Source organism: Delphinapterus leucas, chromosome 2, assembly GCF_059928025.1.
Source record: "Delphinapterus leucas isolate spDelLeu-1000000601 "Yukka" chromosome 2, BTC_Dleu_Yukka2, whole genome shotgun sequence".
Lineage (NCBI taxonomy): Eukaryota > Metazoa > Chordata > Mammalia > Artiodactyla > Monodontidae > Delphinapterus > Delphinapterus leucas.
The window spans coordinates 78,883,963-78,907,499 of NC_143130.1; the positions used below are offsets into that span (position 1 = coordinate 78,883,963).

The 23,537-nt window shown below is 36.5% G+C and overlaps 1 protein-coding gene across 1 annotated transcript in view; it reads left to right on the forward strand.

The window, feature by feature from the left end:
- ADAM10 (ADAM metallopeptidase domain 10) overlaps nucleotides 1–21,682 on the forward strand; it is a 111,038-nt gene extending 89,356 nt beyond the window's left edge. Inside the window, exons 11-16 of the mRNA XM_022579618.3 lie at nucleotides 4,874–5,024; nucleotides 5,831–6,014; nucleotides 6,936–7,044; nucleotides 7,518–7,738; nucleotides 17,545–17,671; nucleotides 19,440–21,682. Coding sequence (XP_022435326.1) covers nucleotides 4,874–5,024; nucleotides 5,831–6,014; nucleotides 6,936–7,044; nucleotides 7,518–7,738; nucleotides 17,545–17,671; nucleotides 19,440–19,534 — 887 coding nt within the window. The 3' untranslated portion in view covers nucleotides 19,535–21,682. The remainder of the gene's footprint in view (nucleotides 1–4,873; nucleotides 5,025–5,830; nucleotides 6,015–6,935; nucleotides 7,045–7,517; nucleotides 7,739–17,544; nucleotides 17,672–19,439) is intronic.
- Nucleotides 21,683–23,537: the final 1,855 nt, after the last annotated feature.

Consider the following 23,537-nt stretch of genomic DNA (forward strand, 5'->3'; position numbering starts at 1 on the left):
TGTACTACAGTTTAACGATTTTTCTATTAAAGGATATTTGGGTTGTCTTCAGTTTTTGGCAGTTATGAATAAAGCAGCTATAAACAGGCTTTTCATGTGAATATAAGTTTTCATTTCTCTGTGATAAATGCCTCCAAATCCAACTGATGGATCAATGTAGCCGTTGTTTGTTTTTATTTATATGAAACTGCCAAACTGTTCTCTAGAAGGCTGTACTATTTTATATTCCCACCAGCAGTGTATGAGTGATCTCATTTCTCTCTATCCTTGTCAGCTTTTGGTATTTTTATTTTATCCATTGTGATAGGTATATAGTGGTATTTCATTGTAGCTTACTTTGTATTTTTCTGATGACTAATGACATTGAATATCTTTTCATGTGCTTTTTTGCCATATGTATATCTTCTTTGGTGAAATATCCATGTTTCTTGGCCGTTGAGTTTTTTTGTTTTTGTTTTTTCTGTTGAGTTTTGAGGGTTCTTTATATAGTCTAGATGCTAGTCACTTGTCAGATATTGGTCTGCATATATTTTCTTCCTGTCTGTAGCTTGTCTTTTCACCCTCTTCACAGTCTTTCCCAGAGCAAAAGTTAAATTTTGATGATGTTCAAATGATCAATTTTTACTTTTATTGATTGACTTTTTCTTATAAAGCCTTCTTTTTCTTTTAAAAGGGCAGATTAAAATTACATTGATGATGGGGCTTCCCTGGTGGCGCAGTGATTGAGAGTCCGCCTGCCGATGCAGGGGACATGGGTTCGTGCCCTGGTCCAGGAAGATCCCACATGCTTGCGTACCGCAAAAAAAAAAAAAATTACATTGATGTTATCATTTTTGTTATTGTTGTTATCAGCGGTAGTTTTTCTAAATCTTCTTAGTGTAGAAGTGACACATAGATTCTTCATCTGTAAACTGGGTTTTCACAGTAAACTTCCTGATTGAAAATGACTTTAAAAATGAGCATATTTGGGGCTTCCCTGGTGGCGCAGTGGTTGAGAGTCCGCCTGCCGATGCAGGGGACACGGGTTCGTGCCCCAGTCCGGGAAGATCCCACATGCCGCGGAGCGGCTGGGCCCGTGAGCCATGGCCGCTGAGCCTGCACATCTGGAGCCTGTGCTCCGCAACGGGAGAGGCCACAACAGTGAGAGGGCCGCGTACCGCAAAAAAAAAAAAAGAGCATATTTGTCTTTCTCTGTCTGACATCACTTAATATGATAATCTCTAGGTCTATCCATGTTGCTGCAAATGGCATTATTTCATCCTTTTTTATGGCTGAGTAATATTCCATTGTGTGTGTGTGTGTGTGTGTGTGTGTGTGTGTGTGTGTGTGTGTATACACACCACATCTTCTTTATCCATTCATCTGCTAATGGACATTTAGGTTGTTTATATGTCTTGGCTCTTGTAAATAGTGCTGCAGTGAACATTGGGGTTGCATGTATCGTTTTGAATGAGAGTTTTCTCCAGATATATGCCCAGGAATGGGATTGCAGGATCATATGGTTTTAGTTTTTAAGGAATCTCCATAGTGTTCTCCATAGTGGCTGCACCACTTTACATTCCCACCAAGAGTGTAGGAGGATTCTTTTTTCTCTGTACCCTCTCCAGCACTTATTATTTGTAGACTTTTTAATGATGGCCATTCTGACTGCTGTGAGGTGATACCTCATTGTAGTTTTGATTTGTATTTCTCTAATAATTAGCAATATTAAGCATCTTTTCATGTGCCTGTTGGCTATCTGTATGTCTTCTTTGGAGAAATGTCTATTTAGGTCTTCTGCCCGTTTTTTGATTGGGTTGTTTGTGGGGTTTTTTGACATTAAGCTGTATGAGCTGTTTATATTTTGGAAATTAAATACCTTGTCAGTAGCATTGTTTGCAAATATTTTCTCCCAGTCTGCAGGTTATCTTTTCGTTTTGTTTATGGTTTCCTTTGCTGTGCAAAAGCTATTAAGTTTAATTAGGTCCCATTGGTTTATTTTTGTTTTTATTTCCATTACTCTAGGAGACAGATCCAAAAAAATACTGCTGCAATTTATGTCAAAGAGTGTTCTGCCTGTGTTTTCCTCTAGGAGTTTTGTAGTATCTATTCTTATATTTAGGTTTTAATCCATTTTGAGTTTATTTTTGTATGTGGAGTTAGAGAATGTTCTAATTTCATTCCTTTACATGTATCTGTCCAGTTTTCCCACTACTACTTTTTGAAGAGACAGTCTTTTCTCCATTGTATATTCTTGTTTCCTTTGTCGTAGATTAAGTGACCATAAGTGCATGGGTTTATTTTTGGGTTTTCTATCCTGTCCCATTGACCTATATGTCTATTTTTGTGCCAGTACCATACTGTTTTGATTACTGTAGCTTTGTAATATAGACAAATACCAGAGAAAGACAAATATCATAAGATATCACTTGTATGTGGAATCTAAAAAAAGGATACAAATAAACTTATTTACAAAACAGAAATGGACTTACAAACACATAAAACAAACTTACGGTTACCAAAGGGGTTAGCAGGGACGAGGGCATGGGGGGTAGATAAATCAGGAGTTTGAGATTAACATATACACACTGCTATGTATAAAATAGGTAAACAACAAGGACCTACTGTATAGCACAGGGAACTATACTCAATATCTTGTAATAACCTATAATAGAAAAGATTCTGGAAAAGAAATATTTACATAGATGTATGTATGTATAACTGAATCACTTTGTTGTACACTTGAAACTGACACTACATTGTAAAATATCTATACTTCAATTTAAAAAAAATAAAGAAAGAAATAACATTTACATAAGATAGAAAAAAATGAGCGTATTGCTTTTTAGTATTATGGGAAGGAAATTTGTTTCTTAAATTACCATGAAATATGTACGTATTATAATTTTGGTATTTAAACAGCCCCTTTTCCTTGTATTTAAGCTGTTAGCAAATAGCTGATTTGAAGTAATATTTTTGTATGAGACGAAAACTAATGTGTAGTAAATATTGCATGAATGGTTTTCTGACTTCTATCGTTTTTCCTTTTCTCCTAAATTACGTCACATGAATTATAAAATTATTATTGCTAGACTAGAAAAATCATTATTATTTACTTAGTATATATTTGCATGTGCATGCTTCTAGTTTTTGAGAACAAAAGAGATGCTATAAAATGAAAGAGAGAGGGAATTCCCTGTCAGTCCACTGGTTAGGAGTCGGCACTTTCATTGCCACGGTCCCGGGTTCAATCCCTGGTTGGGGAACTGAGATCCCACAAGCCTTGTGGCATGGCCAAGAAAAAGACGAAGGAAAGAGTGGGATGGAGCTTCAGTTACCTCTAAAATTTCCTTTAATGTTTGATGTGGTCAAGGGTAAGAATGAAGTTTCTGAGTATAAAGCTAGGCTTTCTAGAATATTTTTGATTCAGATGTGCATTGTTTTAGGTTCCTGTGCTTGAGATATGTTCCCTTCCACTCACTCAGTTCTCAGTTTGAAGGCTGTGCTACAACTGTTTTCCACATTGATTTGGTATAACAGGAAGAAAAGAGCACCAGATTTTAGATCTAGAAGACCTGGGTTTAGACTGTGTTTTGTCCATAGTGGGGCATATGGTTTCCAGCAAGTCACAAAGTCTGTGAAAGTTAGTTTTCTTTTCTCTAAAATGAAGACATTTGATTCTTTTCATTTCCCTGCAGATACTGAAATTCAGTGATTTTATGTTCTTACTAAGAGTAGCATTCTTTTTCCAATTTTAAACTTCACTGGCAAAATCAAAGAATTTTTAAAAAGAGCCTAAAAATCTTTCTGAAATTATTCACTATGCTTAGACCAGACAGCCTAACCTTAATGAACTAAGATTTGACCCAATATTGTTAGATTCTGGAAATACAAAATGTGTAAATAATACATGGTTCTTCCCTTAAGGAGCTTGGTCTAGCTGACAAGCAAAACTAATGTACATTACAAAAAGAATTTACTAATTGACCAGGATACAGTCAGCCAAATAGAATGTGGGAAATTCCATAAAATAAAATGACCCAATTTCTTTAACAATAGTGTAAAAATAAAAAGAGGGGAGGGAATCTGTTACATATTAAAAGAACTTAAGATACATGTCAACCAAAAGCAGCCATGGGGAGAGGGGTTGGGGGAAGCTTGTGTGAAACTTGGTTCAAATAAACTAATGTAAAGAGGTAATTGACGAAAATTGAACATGGATTGGCTATTAGATGCTATTAAGCATACTATTAAGTTTTTTAGATGTGTAATGGTATTATGGTTAGATTTTTAAAAGAAAGAACTCCTTATCTGTTAGATTCATCTTGGGATATTTGTTAAGAGCAGCTGAATATGTTAGATGGAGTTGTTTACAGCATATTGTTGAAGTTGCTAAAGCTAAGTGATTGGTACATGGGAGTTCACTATACTTATTCTTTTACTACTTCTTTGTATGTTTGAAATTTTCTAACAGAAAAGGTTTAATTTTTTTCTGCTTGATGAAACACTGACTTACTTTGTACTTATGTGCTAAAAATATAAATAGTACAGTCATTGTTCAGTAAAGCTCAGTGTGGCATGGCCTAAATAGAATGCTACCACTTCTGTGAGGGACCTTAGAAGGGAGCATCAGGTCAAATTCCCTCACTGTACAGCTTAAGAAACTGAGGCCCCAAAACCTGGAAGTGACTTGCCTAAGGCCACATTGCTAGTTAGTGACCAAGCCACTGTTATAATTAGATCTCCTAATTTCCAGATTCCTAGTTTGTTCTACTTTTCTTATTCTTCGAAATTTTCCTTTCTCCTTTTGTTCTGCGGCTTTAAAGAGTTCGTAAATTTTAAATAAAATTAATGTTGCATATAGTGCTTACTTTGTCTTATTTATTTTCTTCAGAATCTGGCCAACCTATTTGTGGAAATGGAATGGTAGAGCAAGGTGAAGAATGTGATTGCGGCTATAGTGACCAGTGTAAAGACGAGTGCTGCTATGATGCAAACCAACCGGAAGGGAAAAAATGCAAGCTGAAACCTGGAAAGCAATGCAGGTACCTTGCTAATTCCAGTAGTGTTAATGTTCCTGGGAAGTCACCTGAAGGCAGTTATGTCAGATTTCAAACTGAGATTAGGAGATGTATGTGGTTTTGGAACTTTGTTATTTGTTGTTGGTTTATTTTTCTGGAGTAGTAGTATTTAGGGCACTGTTGTTGGCAGATTGAACTACTTGTAATTGCAGTTTGTGTGGTGGGTGTTAAAAAAGGACATGCAAAGGACACTCAATAAAATACATATTATTTAATGCCTAACTTTAAAAATGTGACTTTCGTCAGTAGTTTTAGAATTTTAACTTTAAATATTTAGATAGTATGGATTCCATACACTCTTGTAACTTAGTTGTCATATAATTTTATTTCACTTGCCAAATTATTTTGGTAGTGATAGATATAAGCAGTAGAATATTGTTTGTGCAGTACTTTTAAAATGGATGTTCTGTGTATCCTAGTTTGATTTTAGTGTATAAATGTGAAAAAAGTTGATAAATTGACTAATGTGTATCTGTGAAAAACAATGATGACTTGCCTAATATTTAATCCATTTTCCATTATAACCTTTTACTATAGGCAAATAGAATAGAATAAGAAAGCTCAATATAGTATGCCTTCATGATAAAAACAAGATTCTTAATCACTTTTCTGCACTTATTAGAATGTTGAAATTTAATAGCCTCTTAATTCCAATAAGACTTGTTTAACAGTAACATACTTAGCATTTATGATTTAAAAATTAGGACTGTATCTATATGTATAGGAAATATCCTAGTGATTTTCTTTACTCACCTCAATGTTTCTTCTAGTCCAAGTCAAGGTCCCTGTTGCACAGCACAGTGTGCATTCAAGTCAAAAACTGAGAAGTGTCGGGATGATTCAGACTGTGCAAAAGAAGGAATATGTAATGGCATCACAGCTCTCTGCCCAGCATCTGATCCTAAACCAAACTTTACAGACTGTAATAGGCATACACAAGTGTGCATTAATGGGGTGAGCATTTGATTTGTATGTTGTTTATTTAGTTTTATGAAACCTTTTTCAGGATAATTGTTTGTTGCCACTTAAAGCCGCATAAAGTAATTAATCTCGGTCCCTATCTATTTCCTCACAAAGCTGTGAATGCATTATGTGGCATAAGTGCCTGGTGGCATTTGATTAGTTATTGACTTGTCTTTCATCTTTCTACTGCATGCGTTTGATACTCTCTAGAGAAAAATAGTTATGTAACTAGGCATGTAACTTTGTATTTCTTTTAAGTTTTATAAATTAACATTTTAATACTCTAAATAAAAGAACTCTCAGTTATTTCCTCTGAATGTGAAGCCTTTAAAGCTTTCTTGGCTAAATAATCACTTTCCTCTACATGAGGAAAATTTCATTTTTCTCTTCTTATAAAGGAGCCATAATAACCAACATAAAGTCGATGCTCATCTAATCTCCTTCTCTGTTTTTGTTTGGTCTAGATTTTTAAGTTACCATTTCTTTATAGATTTACTATCTTATTTGCACTTACTTTTTTTTTTTTTTTTTTTGTGGTACACGGGCCTCTCACTGTTGTGGCTTCTCCCGTTGTGGAGCACAGGCTCCGGACGCGCAGGCTCAGCAGCCATGGCTCACGGGCCCAGCCACTCCGCGGCATGTGGGATCTTCCCAGACCGGGGCACGAACCCTTGTCCCCTGCATCGGCAGGCAGACTCTCAACCACTGCGCCACCAGGGAAGCCCCTGCACTTACTCTTTTTAAGATGTGTTTATACCATCCATTTCTGATACTAATCTATGCTTCCCCCCCGCCCCCCGACTTGTATTTCTACTTAATTATTTTAGCATTGGAGGTGTCTCTGTCTGCTATTGTCAACAAGAGGTTTGACTGTATAGGGATTAAATAATTGGTCTTTTATTTTTCTTTCAGCAATGTGCAGGTTCTATCTGTGAGAAATATGGCTTGGAGGAGTGCACCTGTGCCAGTTCTGATGGCAAAGATGATAAGGAATTATGCCATGTCTGCTGTATGAAGAAGAGTAAGGCTTTTAAAATGAAAGAGTATAAAATCTGTTTCAAAAACCTTATTTTCTCCTAAATTTTAAGTGTTAAACTTTGATATACAGTTGGGACAGATAATTTCCAGCTGAACTGATCCTCTTGAGAAATTTTAAAATGTAGTATAGAATTGTGTTTCTAGTATTATGGTCCCTACAGTGTTTTTAAAATGATAAACTAGACAAAACCTGCCAGCGTTTTTACAATAATTAATATAAATCCTGTTAGAAGGATTTAAAGCCATTGTAGGCACTAAGTTAGGAGTTGCTGGTTGTTTGTTTATGCTGTAATATTTAAGGTGAATTACCAGTGGTGTTACCTAGTCTAACTAATGAAAGTCTATATAACACGTCATGGTGATGATTTTAGGCAGTTTCTTCCTTTCCTCCCTCTCTCCCGAGCTAGCCCGATAGGAAATCTGATCTTCAACTTATATTTGACACTTCTTTTGCAGTGGAGCCAGCAACGTGTGCCAGTACAGGGTCTGTGCAGTGGAACAAGTACTTCCTTGGTCGAACCATCACCCTGCAACCTGGATCCCCATGCAATGATTTTAGAGGCTACTGTGATGTTTTCATGCGGTGCAGATTAGTAGATGCTGATGGTCCTCTAGCTAGGCTTAAAAAAGCAATTTTCAGTCCAGAGCTCTATGAAAACATTGCTGAATGGATTGTGGTAAGTATAGTTTTTATTTATAAAGAAACCTTATCTTAAAATGATTTGATCATAACTTTACTTGGTTAGAGGTCACCGCTGTTATGAGAAAATCACTTCTTTTCTGTTTATACTGGAGTTATAGTTGACCCTTGAACAACATGGGTTGAACTGCATGGGTCTACTTATAAGCAGATATTTTTCAATAGTATATACTACAGTAGTACACAGTGTGGAGTTGGTTGAATCTGCCGGTGTGGAGGAACCATGGATATAGAGGACTTTGGAGGTGGTTGGCTAACTATGATTAACCCGCCACGTTCAAGGGTCAACTGTATTTTATCTGAAGAGTGATTTTTAGGGCTTCCCTGGTGGCGCAGCAGTTGAGAGTCCGCCTGCCAATGCAGGGGACACGGGTTTGTGCCCTGGTCCGGGAGGATCCCGCATGCTGTGGAGTGGCTGGGCCCGTGAGCCATGGCCGCTGAGCCTGTGCGTCTGGAGCCTGTGCTCCGCAGTGGGAGAGGCCACAGCGGTGAGAGGCCTGCGTACCGCAAAAAAAAAAAACACCTAAAGGTGCCTTCTGGCACTATGGTAAAGTGAAAAGGGTACAGGCTTGGAATTACACGAGGATTCAGATCATCCTTCTGACGTTTGCTAATTCTGTGACTTCAGGCAGCTTACATTTCTTGGCTCCCTTACTTCCCTGTTTTCAGCTCAAATCCAGTTCTTATATTCTTTTTTTCTGATTATCTCTAATAAGAAAAAGTTGAGATCTAGTATACTTGTCTACTATGGGAAACTGTGTGTTCAAAGAAAAAAATCTGATAATTGGAATCTCAGAGTTATGTTCTGCTGAGTTTATGTTGTTGTGCCAGATGTTGTAGGTTTTCTAGATAGTAAATCATATCATCTAAAAATAATATTTTTCCACTTTTCTCCATTATATTTAATTTTGATTCATTTTATTTACAATTTCAAAAACTCATTCCTATTTTAAAATATTTAATAGAAATGATCTTTTTACTTAAAGTGTTTTTAAAACCTTTTTTCATATTTTAGATTTGAGGATTTTGTGAAATGCTTCTTACAATGAATTGTAGCAATGTGAAGTCTTGTGCTCTGGAACTGATTAATCAGGCACTTTTAGGTTTATGCAGATTTGCCTTAAATGGGTATAGAACACTGTTATTTTAAATCAGTGTTGACATTCACATGCCACCCTTTCAAATAGCATGGCCCATAATGCCGGAAGAGTACCGTTAGGCTGTTGCTGCATTTGTGGGCATTAATCAGATCAAACAGTAAGATAAACAGCAGCCACTTCCTTACAAGTTATTTGTCTCATTTGTGTTACTTGCAGAGTTCACTTGCATAGCAGAGTTCATTTTGTTACACTGGTCTTTCATCGTGTATAAGGAAAGTGTCCTTCTAGTTAGTAATGTAGGTTATTAGTTTGTTCTGGTAAGAAGCTGTGAAAGGGATGATGGGTTAGTTTCACTGACTTTCCTTTCCATTGGTACCTGGTGGCTCTTTTGTCTCCTTTCCACAGTATACTATGGCATCTTTTTTCCTCATGAGGGTAGAGTGGGAAGAACCTTAACAGTTTAATAGTTCAGGGCATGAGTTACTGACTGCTGTAGGCACCATGGAAATGATGTAATAAAGACTTTTACTTTCTTTTCTGGGGAAAAGTTGTTTTTGACAGTAATGTTTGAATGTAGGCTGAGTGCCTACTGTGTGTCTCGCCAGGAGATAATGATAAACAGCCTTTGGATTTATCAAGGGGTCACCTAGTTCTTGAAAAGTTGGAGAGCATGCACCAGTAAATCTGTTAAGACCCTGTACCACTGTCTCCTTTTCATTAAATGGGTACATTGGTAATTCTTCTTCATTTTCTTCCATAGTTACTGATGTGTTCACATTTTTTGCACCTTTTGTGTTAGGTTTGACATAGGAAACCATCTTTGGCCTTGATTTTTTCCAAATCTATCACTGTATTTACCCCACACTTTAAAATAATTGCCTGTTAGTTTGTGGCTTTTTTCTTTTTAATTTGTTCAGTTTTATCAGGAGTTCATCTTTTTATTATTTTGACGAGTCAACTATGTTTCTCATTTGTTAGTTAATTTCTTCTCTCTCATTTTGCTGTAATTTTATGAACCTAGGTAAGTATCTGGTGTTCTTTATGAAGGATTTAGAGCAGTGTTTCCAAGTGCTTCACAGAATACTAGATCCATAGGTTTGGTGGTCAAATGAATCTGGAAAATATTGCATACTATAGTCCCCTCTTAGAGATTTGTGATAATATTGTGAGAAGCCCCACGATAAAAAGTCTTTTTAACTTCATTTTCCAAACTTACCTGACCTTTATTCATATTGTACATGAGAATCACCTAAGGGCTTAGACCAATTAAGTCAGAATCTCTGGGGATGGAGTATAAAGTGTTTGGGTCATTTCAAAGCTCCCAACTCTCAATTCTGATGAGCAACTGGGATTGAGAACCAACCATTCATGTAGAACAGGGGTTGGCAAACTATGGCTCATGAGCCAAATTTAGCCCACTGCCTATTTTTGTATGGCTTACAGCTAAGAATGGTTTCACGTGTATAAGTAGTTGAAAAAAATCAAAATAATATTCTTCTGGGGACTTCCGTGGTGGTGCAGTGGTTAAGAATCCTCCTGCCAATGCAGGGGACATGGGTTCGAGCCCTGGTCCTGGAAGAGCCCACATGCAGCGGAACAACTAAGCCAGTGCACCACAACTACTGAAGCCTGCACGCCTAGAGCTGGTGCTCCGCAATGAGAGAAGCCACTGCAGTGAGAAGCCCGTGCACTGCAACAAAGTGTAGCCCCCCGTTTGCCGCAACTAGAGAAAGTCTGCGCATAGCAACGAAGACCCAACGCAGCCAAAAATAAATAAATAAAATAAATTTATTAAAAAAAAAAAAAAGAATATTACCGTAACGGAACTAATGGCCATAATTAATTTTAAAAAATATATTCTTCTGAAAATTATATGAAATTCAAATTTCAGTGTCCATAAGTAGTGATTTCTCAGAACATGGCCATGCCTATTCAGTTATATATTGCTTATGGCTGCTTTTGCACTGTGAATAGTTGCAGCAGAAACTGCTTGGCCCCATAAAGCCTAAAATATTTGTCTGGCCTTTGATAGGAAGTGTCTGCCAAGCCCTGATCTAGACCAGTGGATCTCAAAGTGTAGTCCCCTGACCAGCAGCATCAGCAGCACCTGGGAACTTGATAAAAATGCAAATGATCAGGTCCCACGTGGACCCCTGAGTCGGTATGTGATGGTGCATGCTAAAGTTTGGGAACCATTTTTACAGTCTCTGCAGTGTAATGACTCCTTTTTAAAAGACTTGTAACAGAAATTTTCTACTTTGTCTTCCTGCTGTGTTGAAAATGGAAGGTGGTTGTGGACCTCCAGAGTCCTTTGTTGCCTAGTAGAATAGGCCTCATAGATATCACTACCGAAACTTTAACAACAAAGATGCAGTATTGTCACAGGGCTTAGCATATGGTAAGGAGTCAGTATGTGTTTGCTAGATGAATGAAGCAGATTACTATGTCATAACTTATATGGAAAAGAAAAAATCATACATATTATCCTAACTTTGAAGTTGTAATGTTTTCAGGTATCTCTCAGTGGTATTTTAACCTGCTTGTCCAGGCTAAGTATAAAGTAACAAGAAGATTAGTAGCCAGTTGCTTTCGAGAGGGGTGGTGCGTGGAGTGTTGAAGGATAAAAGAACATTTAGTCAGAGTCCAGACAATGGTATCTTCTGAAGGATGAAGGGATGCTTTCTGCCCCTGCAGGATGGCATAATCAGTATCCTGACAAGGGACTGTGGGTCCCACATGGTCTTGTGACTACCCGGAAGTCTAGAGCGTGTTTGCTGTGACTGAGAGTTGTTATCACTTTAAAATCAGCTAAGATTATCTTATGTCTGAAGAGACTTGATGGCTTGTCTTGCCCCTTCCCCCTCACAGGTTTTTGAGTGAAACCTGTTTTATTGTTTTGTTAGCCTATAGGTCCTTTTTGTTTATTTAGATTATTAAATAAAAAACTATTGTAATTAGAACATAATAAATTAGACTGGCAAATTTTGACCTTTCATTTTTGTCATTTTTACTTAATTTTTCTACTTTGTGTTCTTTTGGCCATATAAGTGGATGTATTGAACATCATCTATCTGTTTCTTATGTAAAATTATTTTCTCAGACTTGATTTAGTACTTGTTAACTTCTAAGCTGTTTTTTAAACTTTTGGATGTCTTTGTCTCTTAAGTTTCACTTAACACCCTTGTATCTATGAAAGACAAGAGCTTGACTCGTAATTTACATTCATTAAATGCCTGTTGAATGAATGACAGCTCTCTTTTATTTCAGACTCTTAACAGGTGGACAAACTGTGATCTCTTTTCTGAGATGAAACACATATATTGCACTTGTTAGCCTGGTTGGTATTCTTTTTCCAGATTTTATAGTATATGAGAAAACGTGATTTAGCATTTACCACTCTCTGATAATTCTCTCTTGAAGGGGGCATTTAAAAAAATCTTCTCTACCAAAGGTGACCATATTTACTAACACTCTCAAATGCACTATTGTTTTGTTTGGTTTTTCCTTGCTATCTTCTATCCACTGCGATATTCTATTTCTGAGAGCTACTATCATTGTCACGAAAACATCTCAGCTTTGGGCTTTTAAGGTATATAGGTATATATCCTGGAAGATTTTAGAGGAAGACCAGGAACACTGCTAGAAGGGACTGGAAATTCTCAAGGACCTGGGTGCCACATTTTCGTAAATGTCTGTTGATCTCAGCTGGGACTCTGTCCTTTTGACCTTTGTTTTCTACAAAGTTATAACCACTGTTAAATTCAGGCTTCCTCTCTCCAGTCTGGTTTTGTTACTGCCATACTACTTGCATCTCTATTTAAAACTGTATAGGTACTGAAAAACTGGTATTAGAAGGGGTGTCAAACCATAATTTTTTATGTCCTCTGTTGTAAGAACCTTTTGCATTATTTGTGCGTGCGTGCAATCTAGATATAATAAATGTGCAATCTAGATATAAATAAATATTATAAATGAGAAGTGTTTCGATAAGTCAGTATTTCGAGTAATGACTCATGTGTAATAACTAGTCCAACAGGTACTTTTTGGTAGAGTATATACTGAGTTTATAGAATATAAATTCAAAAAGCTTGCAGTCCAGTTTGGGATAGAGAGGATAAGCACATAGAAACATATTTTAAGTTCTGCATCATGTTTTCACAGGAAATAGGAGAACCTATTTGGACAAGGCTTCTTTAAGGATGTGATACCAAAGCTAAGTTCTTAAGGACTAGTAAGTAGAGGGACAGGTGGATGTTTTATGAAGAGAGAGCAGCTGAAATAGTCACAGACATAAGAAATATTTTAAATAAAAATTTTTTTCACTTTTATCCTTTTGAAAAGTGTGATTATCCTTTTTTTTTTTTAATTGACAAAGTAATATGTTGAAAAGTAAGCCGCCTTTTTTCCCTGGAGCCCAGTCCTCTCAAGACGAGTTTCTTATATATTTTTCAGAAACTGTATTTTTACAAGAAAATATATTTTAAAAAGACAAGTGGAATCATATATTTACTGGGCCGCAATTCATTGTGTGCTCTGTTTTTTTATCTCTCTCCCACTTAATGATTTATCTTGGAGATCTTTGGTGGGAAGCTTTTTTTTTAAATTTTTTTTATTTATGGCTGCGTTGGGTCTTCGTTTCTGTGTGAGGGCTTTCTCCAGTTGCGGTGAGCGGGGGCCACTCTTCATCGCGGTGCACGGGCCTCTCCCTATCGCGGCCTCTCTTGTTGCGGAGCACAGGCTCCAGACGCGCAGGCTCAGTAGTTGTGGCGCACGGGTCTAGTTGCTCCGCAGCATGTGGGATCTTCCCAGACCAGGGCTCGAACCAGCGTCCCCTGCATCGGCAGGCAGATTCTCAACCACTGCGCCACCAGGGAAGCCCAGTGGGAAGCTTTTGAAGAACGGCTTTACATAGAGGAATGACATAGTTCTGTGTTTTAAGTAGTTGTAACACTGATGATCATGTGGAAGACTAGAAGGAAGGAAATGTGTTCGAGAATATAGTGAACGTCAGGAATGGAAGGGCATCTCCCATAACAGAACTAGCCCACCAGCCTGAAGGTAGTAGGAAGACCCTTGACCCTTTGTGCTTATAAAATGGATCACATTAGAGGTGATACTGCCTTTCCAGAGGGTATTTGGAAATTACCAGTAGTTGTCAGAGTAACTGAGGGACTCTACTGGCATTTGATGGATGAGGGCCATGTATGCTAAACTTCCTGCATTGCTCAGAATGGTCCTGTACCACAATGCCAGCATATCTACACTGAGTAAGAAGCACTCATCTGCATCCTAGTCACGGGCATGCTTGTTTAAAATGCAGTTCCCTGGGCCCTCCACCAGAACACTGAATTGTAAGTAATGTTTTACTGGAACACAACCACATTCACCTGTGTTGTGTCTTACCTATGGCTGCTTTTGTACTACAGTGGCAGAAATGAATTGTTTTGACCAGGACCATATGGCCCACAAAGCCTAAAATGTTCGTTGTTGGGCTCTTTATAGAAAAAGTTTGCTGACCCTTGGTAGAGACCAGTAGTTCTCAGTCTTGGCTGCATAGTGGAATCATGTGGCAGCTTTAACAAAACTGCTGATGTCAGGATCCCACCCCTACCCTACTGGAGCCTGGGATTTCGTCCAGGTATCTGAGTTTCCAGGCGATTCTAATGTGTAGCCGAGGTTGAGAACCACTGGTATAGAGCAGGAAGAGTACTTGTAGCAGTACAAGCTGGTGATTTTGGTTCTTAATGATTTTACTGGGTCGGAGTGTCAGAGTTGAAGACAGGAAAGGTAGGAGAAGGTCTTAACTTCATTGAATGCCACATTTAAAAGGCCTCTGGATGCTTGGAACATGACAAAAGCTGTGCATATAGTTCTGCATGTGACAGTAGGCAGAAATGAAAAGAGGAATCAGCCAGCACTTGAGTTGACAGACTGAGGACAGGACTTAAACCCTGCCTTTTTTTTGATAAATAGCAGGTCTGTTATTTGAGGATGAATAAAACAGGAAAAACAACAGGAGCCTGTGGGAAATTTATTTAACAAGGGAAAGGGAATATTAACCTAAAGACTCACAGGGAAGAGCAGTGCTCTGAAAATTATTTTCTACAGAAACCAAAAGAAAGTTTTAGAAAACTATCTGGCAATCTCAGTAGGATGCAAGAAATGGCTTCTGAAAAGTAGATTGTAAGCTGTGGTTTCCAAGCCAGATTCAGCCCAGCAAATGTGTCTTGTATGGTCTACCTGTTGTTCTTAGAAATTTTGAATGAGTTGTTAGCATTTAAAAACAGATTTCATGTAAAAATTCAGATTTGTAGCTTCTCTTTAAAGATAAATCTTTCGGCAGTAGGGCTGACTTGCATCACCCCTTGCTCTCTCCTTTCTTGAACACTTCATTCCTAAAGGCAATAAGGTGAGGCCAAGCAAGGCATCCATGCCTGGTGAGGGGAGCTGTACTGGCACAGGGCAGGGTGCCCTTTGAACCCTGTGGAGGGGTGACTGGCTTGTGATGTCAGAGTACAAGTATTGTGAGGAGGGTGTCTGCTTAGGAGGGCCAGTTTTTAAAGGAACTAGGGCTCCTTGGAGAAATGACTGATTCCATTGCTGGGGCAGGGAAAGAACAAGATGAACCTGGAACTCCTTGTGCCAGCTGAAGTGCTCAAAGAATGGTGAGGACATGCCCAGAAGACACAATAATGATAATAATGGATTATAACCCATTAAGGAAAATAGGAAATCATGAGGGAATAAATAAATTTAAAGTTTTATGAAGAATAAAATATTTATATAGTTCTAAATTATGTCCGTACAAAATACTCATTGACTACAAAAGAGAAGAGTATCTTTTTGGTAGTTTGGCAGTTAACACCTTGATCAAGTGATCCAGTTAACGTCCTTAGTAATGAGATCAAAGTCATGTGTCACCTGGTTGGATGCAATGAGAAGAATACAGCATCACCTCTGAGGTATTCTTACTAAAGATGTATGACCTGAATCTAATAATAAAGAAACATCTGAGAAACCCCAATTGAGGGACATTCCAATGCAAAATAACTGACCTGTAATCTTCAAAAGTGTCAAGTTATATAAGCTAAGGGAAGACTGGATTGTTTCCAGATTGCGGGGGACTAAAGAAACACAGCTGGTAAATGCAGCACAGTTCTGAATCGGATGGTATTGGGACATATGGCAAAACTTGAATGAGGAGGTCTGAGGATTAAATGGTAGTGATGTAACAATGCCAATTTCCTGATTTTGTTATGATTATCTAGGAAAACCCCCTTAAGTTGCAGGAACTATATGCTGAATTGTTCAAGTGTAACAGGACATCATGGTAGCAGTTTACTCTCAGATGATTCCAGATTTTACAAACTTCTTTGTACTGTACTTGGAACTTTTCTATAAGTTTGGGATTCTTTCAAAATTAAATTGATATGTTTATATGTATATATATGAAAGGCTTTATGCACACACGGGGAAAGTGGCTTGGGGTATTTTACCACAACATTCATTTTTATTTCAGCTTCTGTTTCTTTAATTATGTTGTCACTGCTGGATAAAGAAAACAGTATAGAAGTAGTAGACTGCTGGTTTTAAGGCCCCAGATCCGAGAAGCGCTTCTTAAATGGGAGTTTTATTGGCAATAATTAGCAATAACTATATATGTATTATAACAATCTGCGTAAGCCAATATAAGGTTCATAGTTTTCTAGTTGTTACTATTTTGTATGATGTTTATTAGTACATGCTATCTTAAGACAAAAATTGAATATTTTGAATTGCAAAATAGACTTAAATTTATTAAGAATGGCAACAGTAATTTTTCTATAAATAAGATTATGTCAGTAGTTTTTGAAGGTTTTTTGTTTGGCTAATTGATTTAATTTGACTTAAGTTGGAAATGAAATTTTTTAGTACCTTCTTAGAGGTAAACTTTACCTGCTTCTAGAATGTGTGTATCCTTCCACTTTTCATATTAAAGAAGACAGTTAACCTTTAAATAAGTGAGTATATATGTAATAGATATTTTATATATATATATATATATATATAATGAGAACTAAGATACATTGTATAGGAATAATTTAATAACAGTAGTCTGGGACTCAAGTTCCAAATGAAATAGAGAAACAGGAAAGAGGGGTCTCAAAAAAGATAGAATTTCACTCTTAGCTTTGATGATTAGAAAAAAATATAGGTTAAAGAATATTTTAAAAATCTATCTAGTAGAATTTAAAGCAAGTTATATACTTTCTAAGTCACTGGATAGTATAAAAAGCAAAGTCTGTAAGAGTAACAGGTAAAAGAAGGGAAGGAAGTATTTAAATCAGAAAATATTTAGTAACATGGGAAAATGCAATATAAACTATATGCAGGATGACCCCAGTTTTGCACGTGTGTTTTTCTGAGTATGACAAACATAGTTATATAGAAAAGAGACTGAAATGAAAATAAGATTGAGTGGTTTCCTCTAGGAAGTGAAATTATGGGTGATTTTTGTTTTCTCCTTTGTACTTTTTATTTAGAGATTAATATATATGTGCTTTTACATGATATCTACAACTCCCAATGAACAGATGTTCTTTAAAAATTAAAATGTAATATATCCTATTGTATATTTTATATAATATAAAATACTCTAAAATATTTTATAGTTTTTTCAGTGGAAAAATCTGTTTATTTCTAGGCTTATTGGTGGGCAGTATTACTTATGGGAATTGCCCTGATCATGTTAATGGCCGGTTTTATTAAGATATGCAGTGTTCATACTCCAAGTAGTAATCCAAAGTTGCCTCCTCCTAAACCTCTTCCAGGTAAGACAATTTGAGCAATATTTTTATTACTCAGAACCATTTAGCAAGTAGAACTGAATTATAAATGAGTCTTAAGTAACTAATATATAATACTTTCTCCTTGAGAATGGAATTATTGGATGAATTATGTAGTTGATTTTTAAGTGTGTGTTTTTTTGTTGTTTTTTTTAATCAACCCAGTCTAGCTTATGGCTGCCGATTTAATGCTAATATATCCTTTTAAAAAATTGCTAATATATCCTTTGCTAATGCTAATATATCCTTTAAAAAAAAATCCAAAAATCTTCCCTTTTTGGTTTTATTGTGATAGACTACTTCTAAATGATTGTTCTTTCTATTCTAATAGCGATGCTTCAGTTATGGTTTTTAACGTTCGTGCTCTTGAAATATTTTCTGGCACGTAAAGTCATTTTCCCTAGGGATGATGCTTATGGGGAAATACAAGTTCCAGTCTGTGGGAGAGTCGTAGTGTAGAGGCTTCAGTCACCAAACAACCATAGTTATTCTCCATCTCTGAAAACAACTCCTAAGGTTTTGTCTCTACCACCCTTTGCCTCTCAGGGAGACAGGGCTGGGAGGAGATACCCTCTTTAGACCAGGGGATTTGGAGAAGGAGGGTAAGGAAGCGCCTGATGTGGGTTGTTTAGGCCCCCACCTGTCTCTCCCACCCCCTCCCCAAGGTAGGTGTCGCTTCCACGCTCCCCTCAGGACACCTGCGAAGTAGGTGTGGGACAACACTGTCCCAAGGCCCGAGGTAAATGGCAGTAGTTCCCTCTCCTGCCCCCCACTCACTTCTCATTGAAGCCTCTTGCCTCAGGCCAAATCCACTGCCCTACACAAAGTTGTTTAAAGTTAGGGGTTTCTTATAATTTTCTCCATTTTCCCTCAGTTGTTCCCCTATATTTACCTATCTTAAGGCAAGAGAGGTCAGTGGTCATGCTGGGACAGTATCTTGGTGGGAATCAAAGGAAATTTGATTTTGACGTCATTGTTTTTTGTAAATTAGCAAGTTAGCACTCTGGAACTGATGTCAGTTTCTTAGGGATTTCCAAGGGCCAAGTGACACTTTTTAGATACATTACCAATTATGGCCTCATTTAATGATGCAATTCTTTTAATTTCATTTTAAGGATTTTCCAGCTCTTAACTGTTGTTTATTGAACGCTCTCAAAAAATGTTGAGCACTTTTTCGTGAATTATCATATAATCCTCACAACAGACTATCTGAGTTAGTTATTATCCCTATTGTACAGACTTGTTAGTCATCTGAGTTTCAGAGAGGCTAAGTCATTTGCTCGAAGACACCCAGCAATTTCTTCCTCATGGAGTCTATCCTCAGACCCATATTAATCTAATAGTTGTAGCTGTTAAGCACTTGAAATGTGGCTAGTCTCAATTGAGATGTATTGTAAATATAAAATACATACAGACTCTGAAGACTTAGTATTTAAAAAATGAAATATTTCATTAATGATTCTTTATATTGATTACAGCTTGAAATGATAGTATTTTGACTATTGGGTTAAGTGAAATAAAAATATTATTTAAATTATTTTACCTGTTTCTCTAACTTTTTTCACTGTGGTTACCAGAAAATAGAAACTTACATATACGGCTCATATTATATTTGTTTTGGACAATGCTGATCTAGAACCTTTTTTCTTTTCCCCTTTTTTTTTTTTTTTTTTTTTAACTGAAATGGCAGCTTTGTTTTTAAAGACTAAAAAGCTCATGGTAAATCTCTCTTGCTTTTGTTTGTGACGCACAGGCACTTTAAAGAGGAGGAGACCTCCCCAGCCCATTCAGCAACCCCAGCGTCAGAGGCCCCGGGAGAGTTATCAGATGGGACACATGAGACGTTAACTCAGCTTTTGCCTTGGTTCTTCCTAGTGCCTACAATGGGAAAACTTCACTCCAAAGAGAAACCTATTAAATCATCATCCCCAAACTAAACCCTCACAAATAACAGTTGAAGAAAAAAATGGCAAGAGATCATGTCCTCAGATCAGGTGGAATTACTTAAATTTTAAAGCCTGAAAATTCCAATTTGGGGGCGGGATGTGAAAAAGGAACCCAATTTTCTTATGGACAGATATTTTTAACTTAATGGCACAAAGTCTTAGAATATTATTATGTGCCCCGTGTTCCCTGTTCTTCGTTGCTGCATTTTCTTCACTTGCAGGCAAACTTGGCTCTCGATAAACTTTTATCACAAATTGAAATATATATATTTTTTTCAACTGCCAATCAAGGCTAGGAGGCTCGACCACCTCAACATTGGAGACATCACTTGCCAATGTACATACCTTGTTATATGCAGACATGTATTTCTTACGTACACTGTACTTCTGTGTGCAATTGTAAACAGAAATTGCAATATGGATGTTTCTTTGTATTATAAAATTTTTCCGCTCTTAATGAAAAATTACTGTTTAATTGACATACTCAGGATAACAGAGAATGGTGGTATTCAGTGGTCCAGGATTCTGTAATGCTTTACACAGGCAGTTTTGAAACGAGAATCAGTTTACCTTTTCCTTGTGATGGAGTTGGTTCTGATATTCATTTTGTTGTATCAAATGGCTGCTAAAAGCACAAGAGTGACGATGCTGAAGAACACAGTTAAGTGCAAACTGGACATATGCAGCATACTACTACTTCAGGCTTAGTTCTTTATGTAAATGTCTGATTTCCACTTACTTATTTTAAACTTTCTAATTCAATTCCATTTTTGAAGTGATAGGTGAAGTTTTATTCATGTTTGGTAGCAATTATGTCAGTGAAATGATTCTTTTTATTTGCAGCCTCTTATTTGTATGCTAATTATGTTTTGGTTTTGTCTGATACGGAAAAGAAAAGCTGTGTCTCTGTTTTATCAAAATATTTGAACAGCGTTTTCAGCATATCATCACTGATCATTGGTAACCACTAAAGAAGAGTGATTTGCTCAACCAGTAGTTAAAATTGTAGCTAGGCCTTCTGACATTTTTTTTCCCTAAAATATTTTAACTGCAATGAAGGTGAAACAGCACAATGTCCCATTCCAAATTTATTTTTTAAACAGGTGTAAATAATTGGCTTTTTAAAGAAAGAAGGCAAAAGCATTTAATGTATTAACAGGCTTATTGCTATGCAGGAATGGAAGGGGGCATTACAAAAAAACTTTAAGCTTGTGACATATTTATTGCTTCTTGTTTTCCAGCTACATCACTTAAATTAGAAGTAAACAGCTATGATTTTCCTGGCTTCACATAGGAGGCAGATTTAGGGAAAGTTGAAAAGATTTGTGTTTGGCTTTTTTTCTTTTTTCTTTTTTTCTTAAGAGTATAAGGTTTACACAATCATTCTCATAATGTGACGCAAGCCAGCAAGGCCAAAAATGCTAGAGAAAATAATGGGATCTCTTCCTTGTAAACTTGTACAGTATGTGGTGACTTTTTTCAAAATACAGCTTTTTGTACATGATTTAGAGACAAATTTTGTACATGAAACCCCAGATAGACTATAAATAATTCTAAACAAACAGGTAGGTAGATATATATGTAATTGCTTTTAAATCATTTAAATGCCTTTGTTTTCGGACTGTGCAAAGGTTGGAAGTGGGTTTGCATTTCTAAAATGGTGACTTTTACTCTGCAAGAGTTATTAGTAACTTCTTGAGTGTGGTAGACTTTGGAACATGTACATTTTTTGCTTGTAATGTTATCCTGTGGTAGGGTTTTGGCAGGTACATACTGCCCCATTTTATTTTGAGTCTAAGTTAAATGTTTTCTGAAAAGAGATGCGTGCACTGAACTCTTTCCACTGCAAATCAAGATGTGGTAAAACAAAAGGATCAAGACAAATGAGATCTAATACTACTGTCAGTTTAATGTCCACTGTGTTTTATACAGTATCTTTTTGTTCACTTTGGAAATTTTTACTAAAAATTGCAAAAAATAAAGTATTGTGCAAAGATGTAAGGTTTTTTGAAACTTGAAATGCATTAATAAATAGACTTGATGAAATCGTCTTGAAGGTTTCATACTCTTTGAACTCTGAGAACTATCAAAAGAAGCTTCCAGCAAGGCAGCTTGTCCTTACTAAATGAAAGAGGTTGTTAAGCAGAAAGGATGGTCTCTTCCCACACAAGTACAGATATCTTTATTCCTAATTAAGACTTCATGTAAAAATTTTATTATTAGATATCTCTTTCTACACACAATGAACATTTGAAAAACAGTCTCAACTGCTTTGCATTATTTCTAATCAATATTCAAAGTGCTTAAACGTGTCTGTCTTAGCAGAAGAGCTGAGTCATTTTGGAAACTGGTCTTATATATATTTTGCAAAGTTTTGAATGCTAAGTACCTCATTTATTTTAAAAGTCTAGTTTGATGATAAGTGTATTTAAAAAATTTGAGCCACGTTTTCCTGCTTTGTCAAATTCATAGCAAATAAGAAGAGACTTGATATTTCAGTCTTACCTAGAAAAAGAATTGTAAGCCCAGAGTGGTGCCTTGCACAGAACAATCTGCCCAAAACCCAAGTTATTTAGTTATTTATTAAATATATTGAGGCCAGCTTAAATAAGTAGTATTTGTTAAATGAGTAAAAATATGCAATACTTTTTAGTTACTTTAATTTAGAAACCTCAAAATGTATATTATATTGTTTGTTTATGAAACCATCAATATTGATTCAGATGATTGCAAATTTATTATTTTTACTTACAATTGAATATTTAAATTTTGTTTAGATTAAATCAGCAATAGAATAAATTATTACAGTTTCTGGACTAGTGTTCTCCATAGTGTCAGGCAATATACAGTTTTGGGAAGGACTTCTTTTAGGGAATGGCAGCTTTATCTGATAAGTCTTTTTTTCTGAGGCGTCTTCAGCAGTTTGTGCTTTGAGGTACTTCATTTTTGTTATATTCACAGACTAGTGAAAACTGAAGATTTCTCCAAATTGAGCAGACTACTCTCGAGTTCTTATTTCGGTCCCTGTGGTCTGTACATTTTAAGACCTAATGATTATTATTTCTCCAAAGATGGGATTAGATTAGTGTCCTTGGCAGCTGTGCAATTGTGGGTGCATGTGCTTGGGAAGGCTTTTAATTTCCTAAGTATTTCTAATCGAAAGTACAAGAGGGTCAGCGTAGTAAGTCCATTACAGAACTGGACAGCCCATCTTCAGGGGTATAAGAAGTGATGTTCTTTATCCAGATTTAAAGAGTCAAGGTCTCCCAAAACTAGAGAGCAAGTTGGATATAGTTTAAAAGCAGCTGCCAAAAAAAATAATAATAATAAAAGCAGCTGCCAGGGACAGTTTTTCTCTAGAGAAGTCACTAAAGTCGCAAGAAATTGTAGTTTCCTGAAAAACACTTTTGACTTCTAAGTAACAAAAAGGATAATTAGTTTGCCCCACAGAGCTCAGCTTCAGTTTCAGCGTTTCTGGTTTTATGTTCTTTATTGAAAACAGCTTCCATTTGAATCACTTTTTCTGTTTATTACCAGTTTTAGTTTTTCCACTATCATTTCTGTATCCAACCCTTTACATTATTAGGATACAAGTGAATGAACCCTTGTATTCTGTATTACTGTCTTGTTTGTGTGTCTTAGGTACATACATGTATGCACTATTTTCAGTAGAAATTCATATATTTTGTAATTGATAAGCTCTTCAGAGTATCTGTTCTCTCCTATGAAAAGCAACATGATACTAGGTAAAAATGGAGGGTTGAGCAAAATATTTATTAGCCTCTGCTCTTTCCTAAAATCTCTGCTAAAATCATAGTGACTGGGGAAAGAAAACAGCATATCCAACAAGCATAAGAAATATCGAAGAGAAGATAACAACATTTTGGAGACTGGAAAGCAGATGG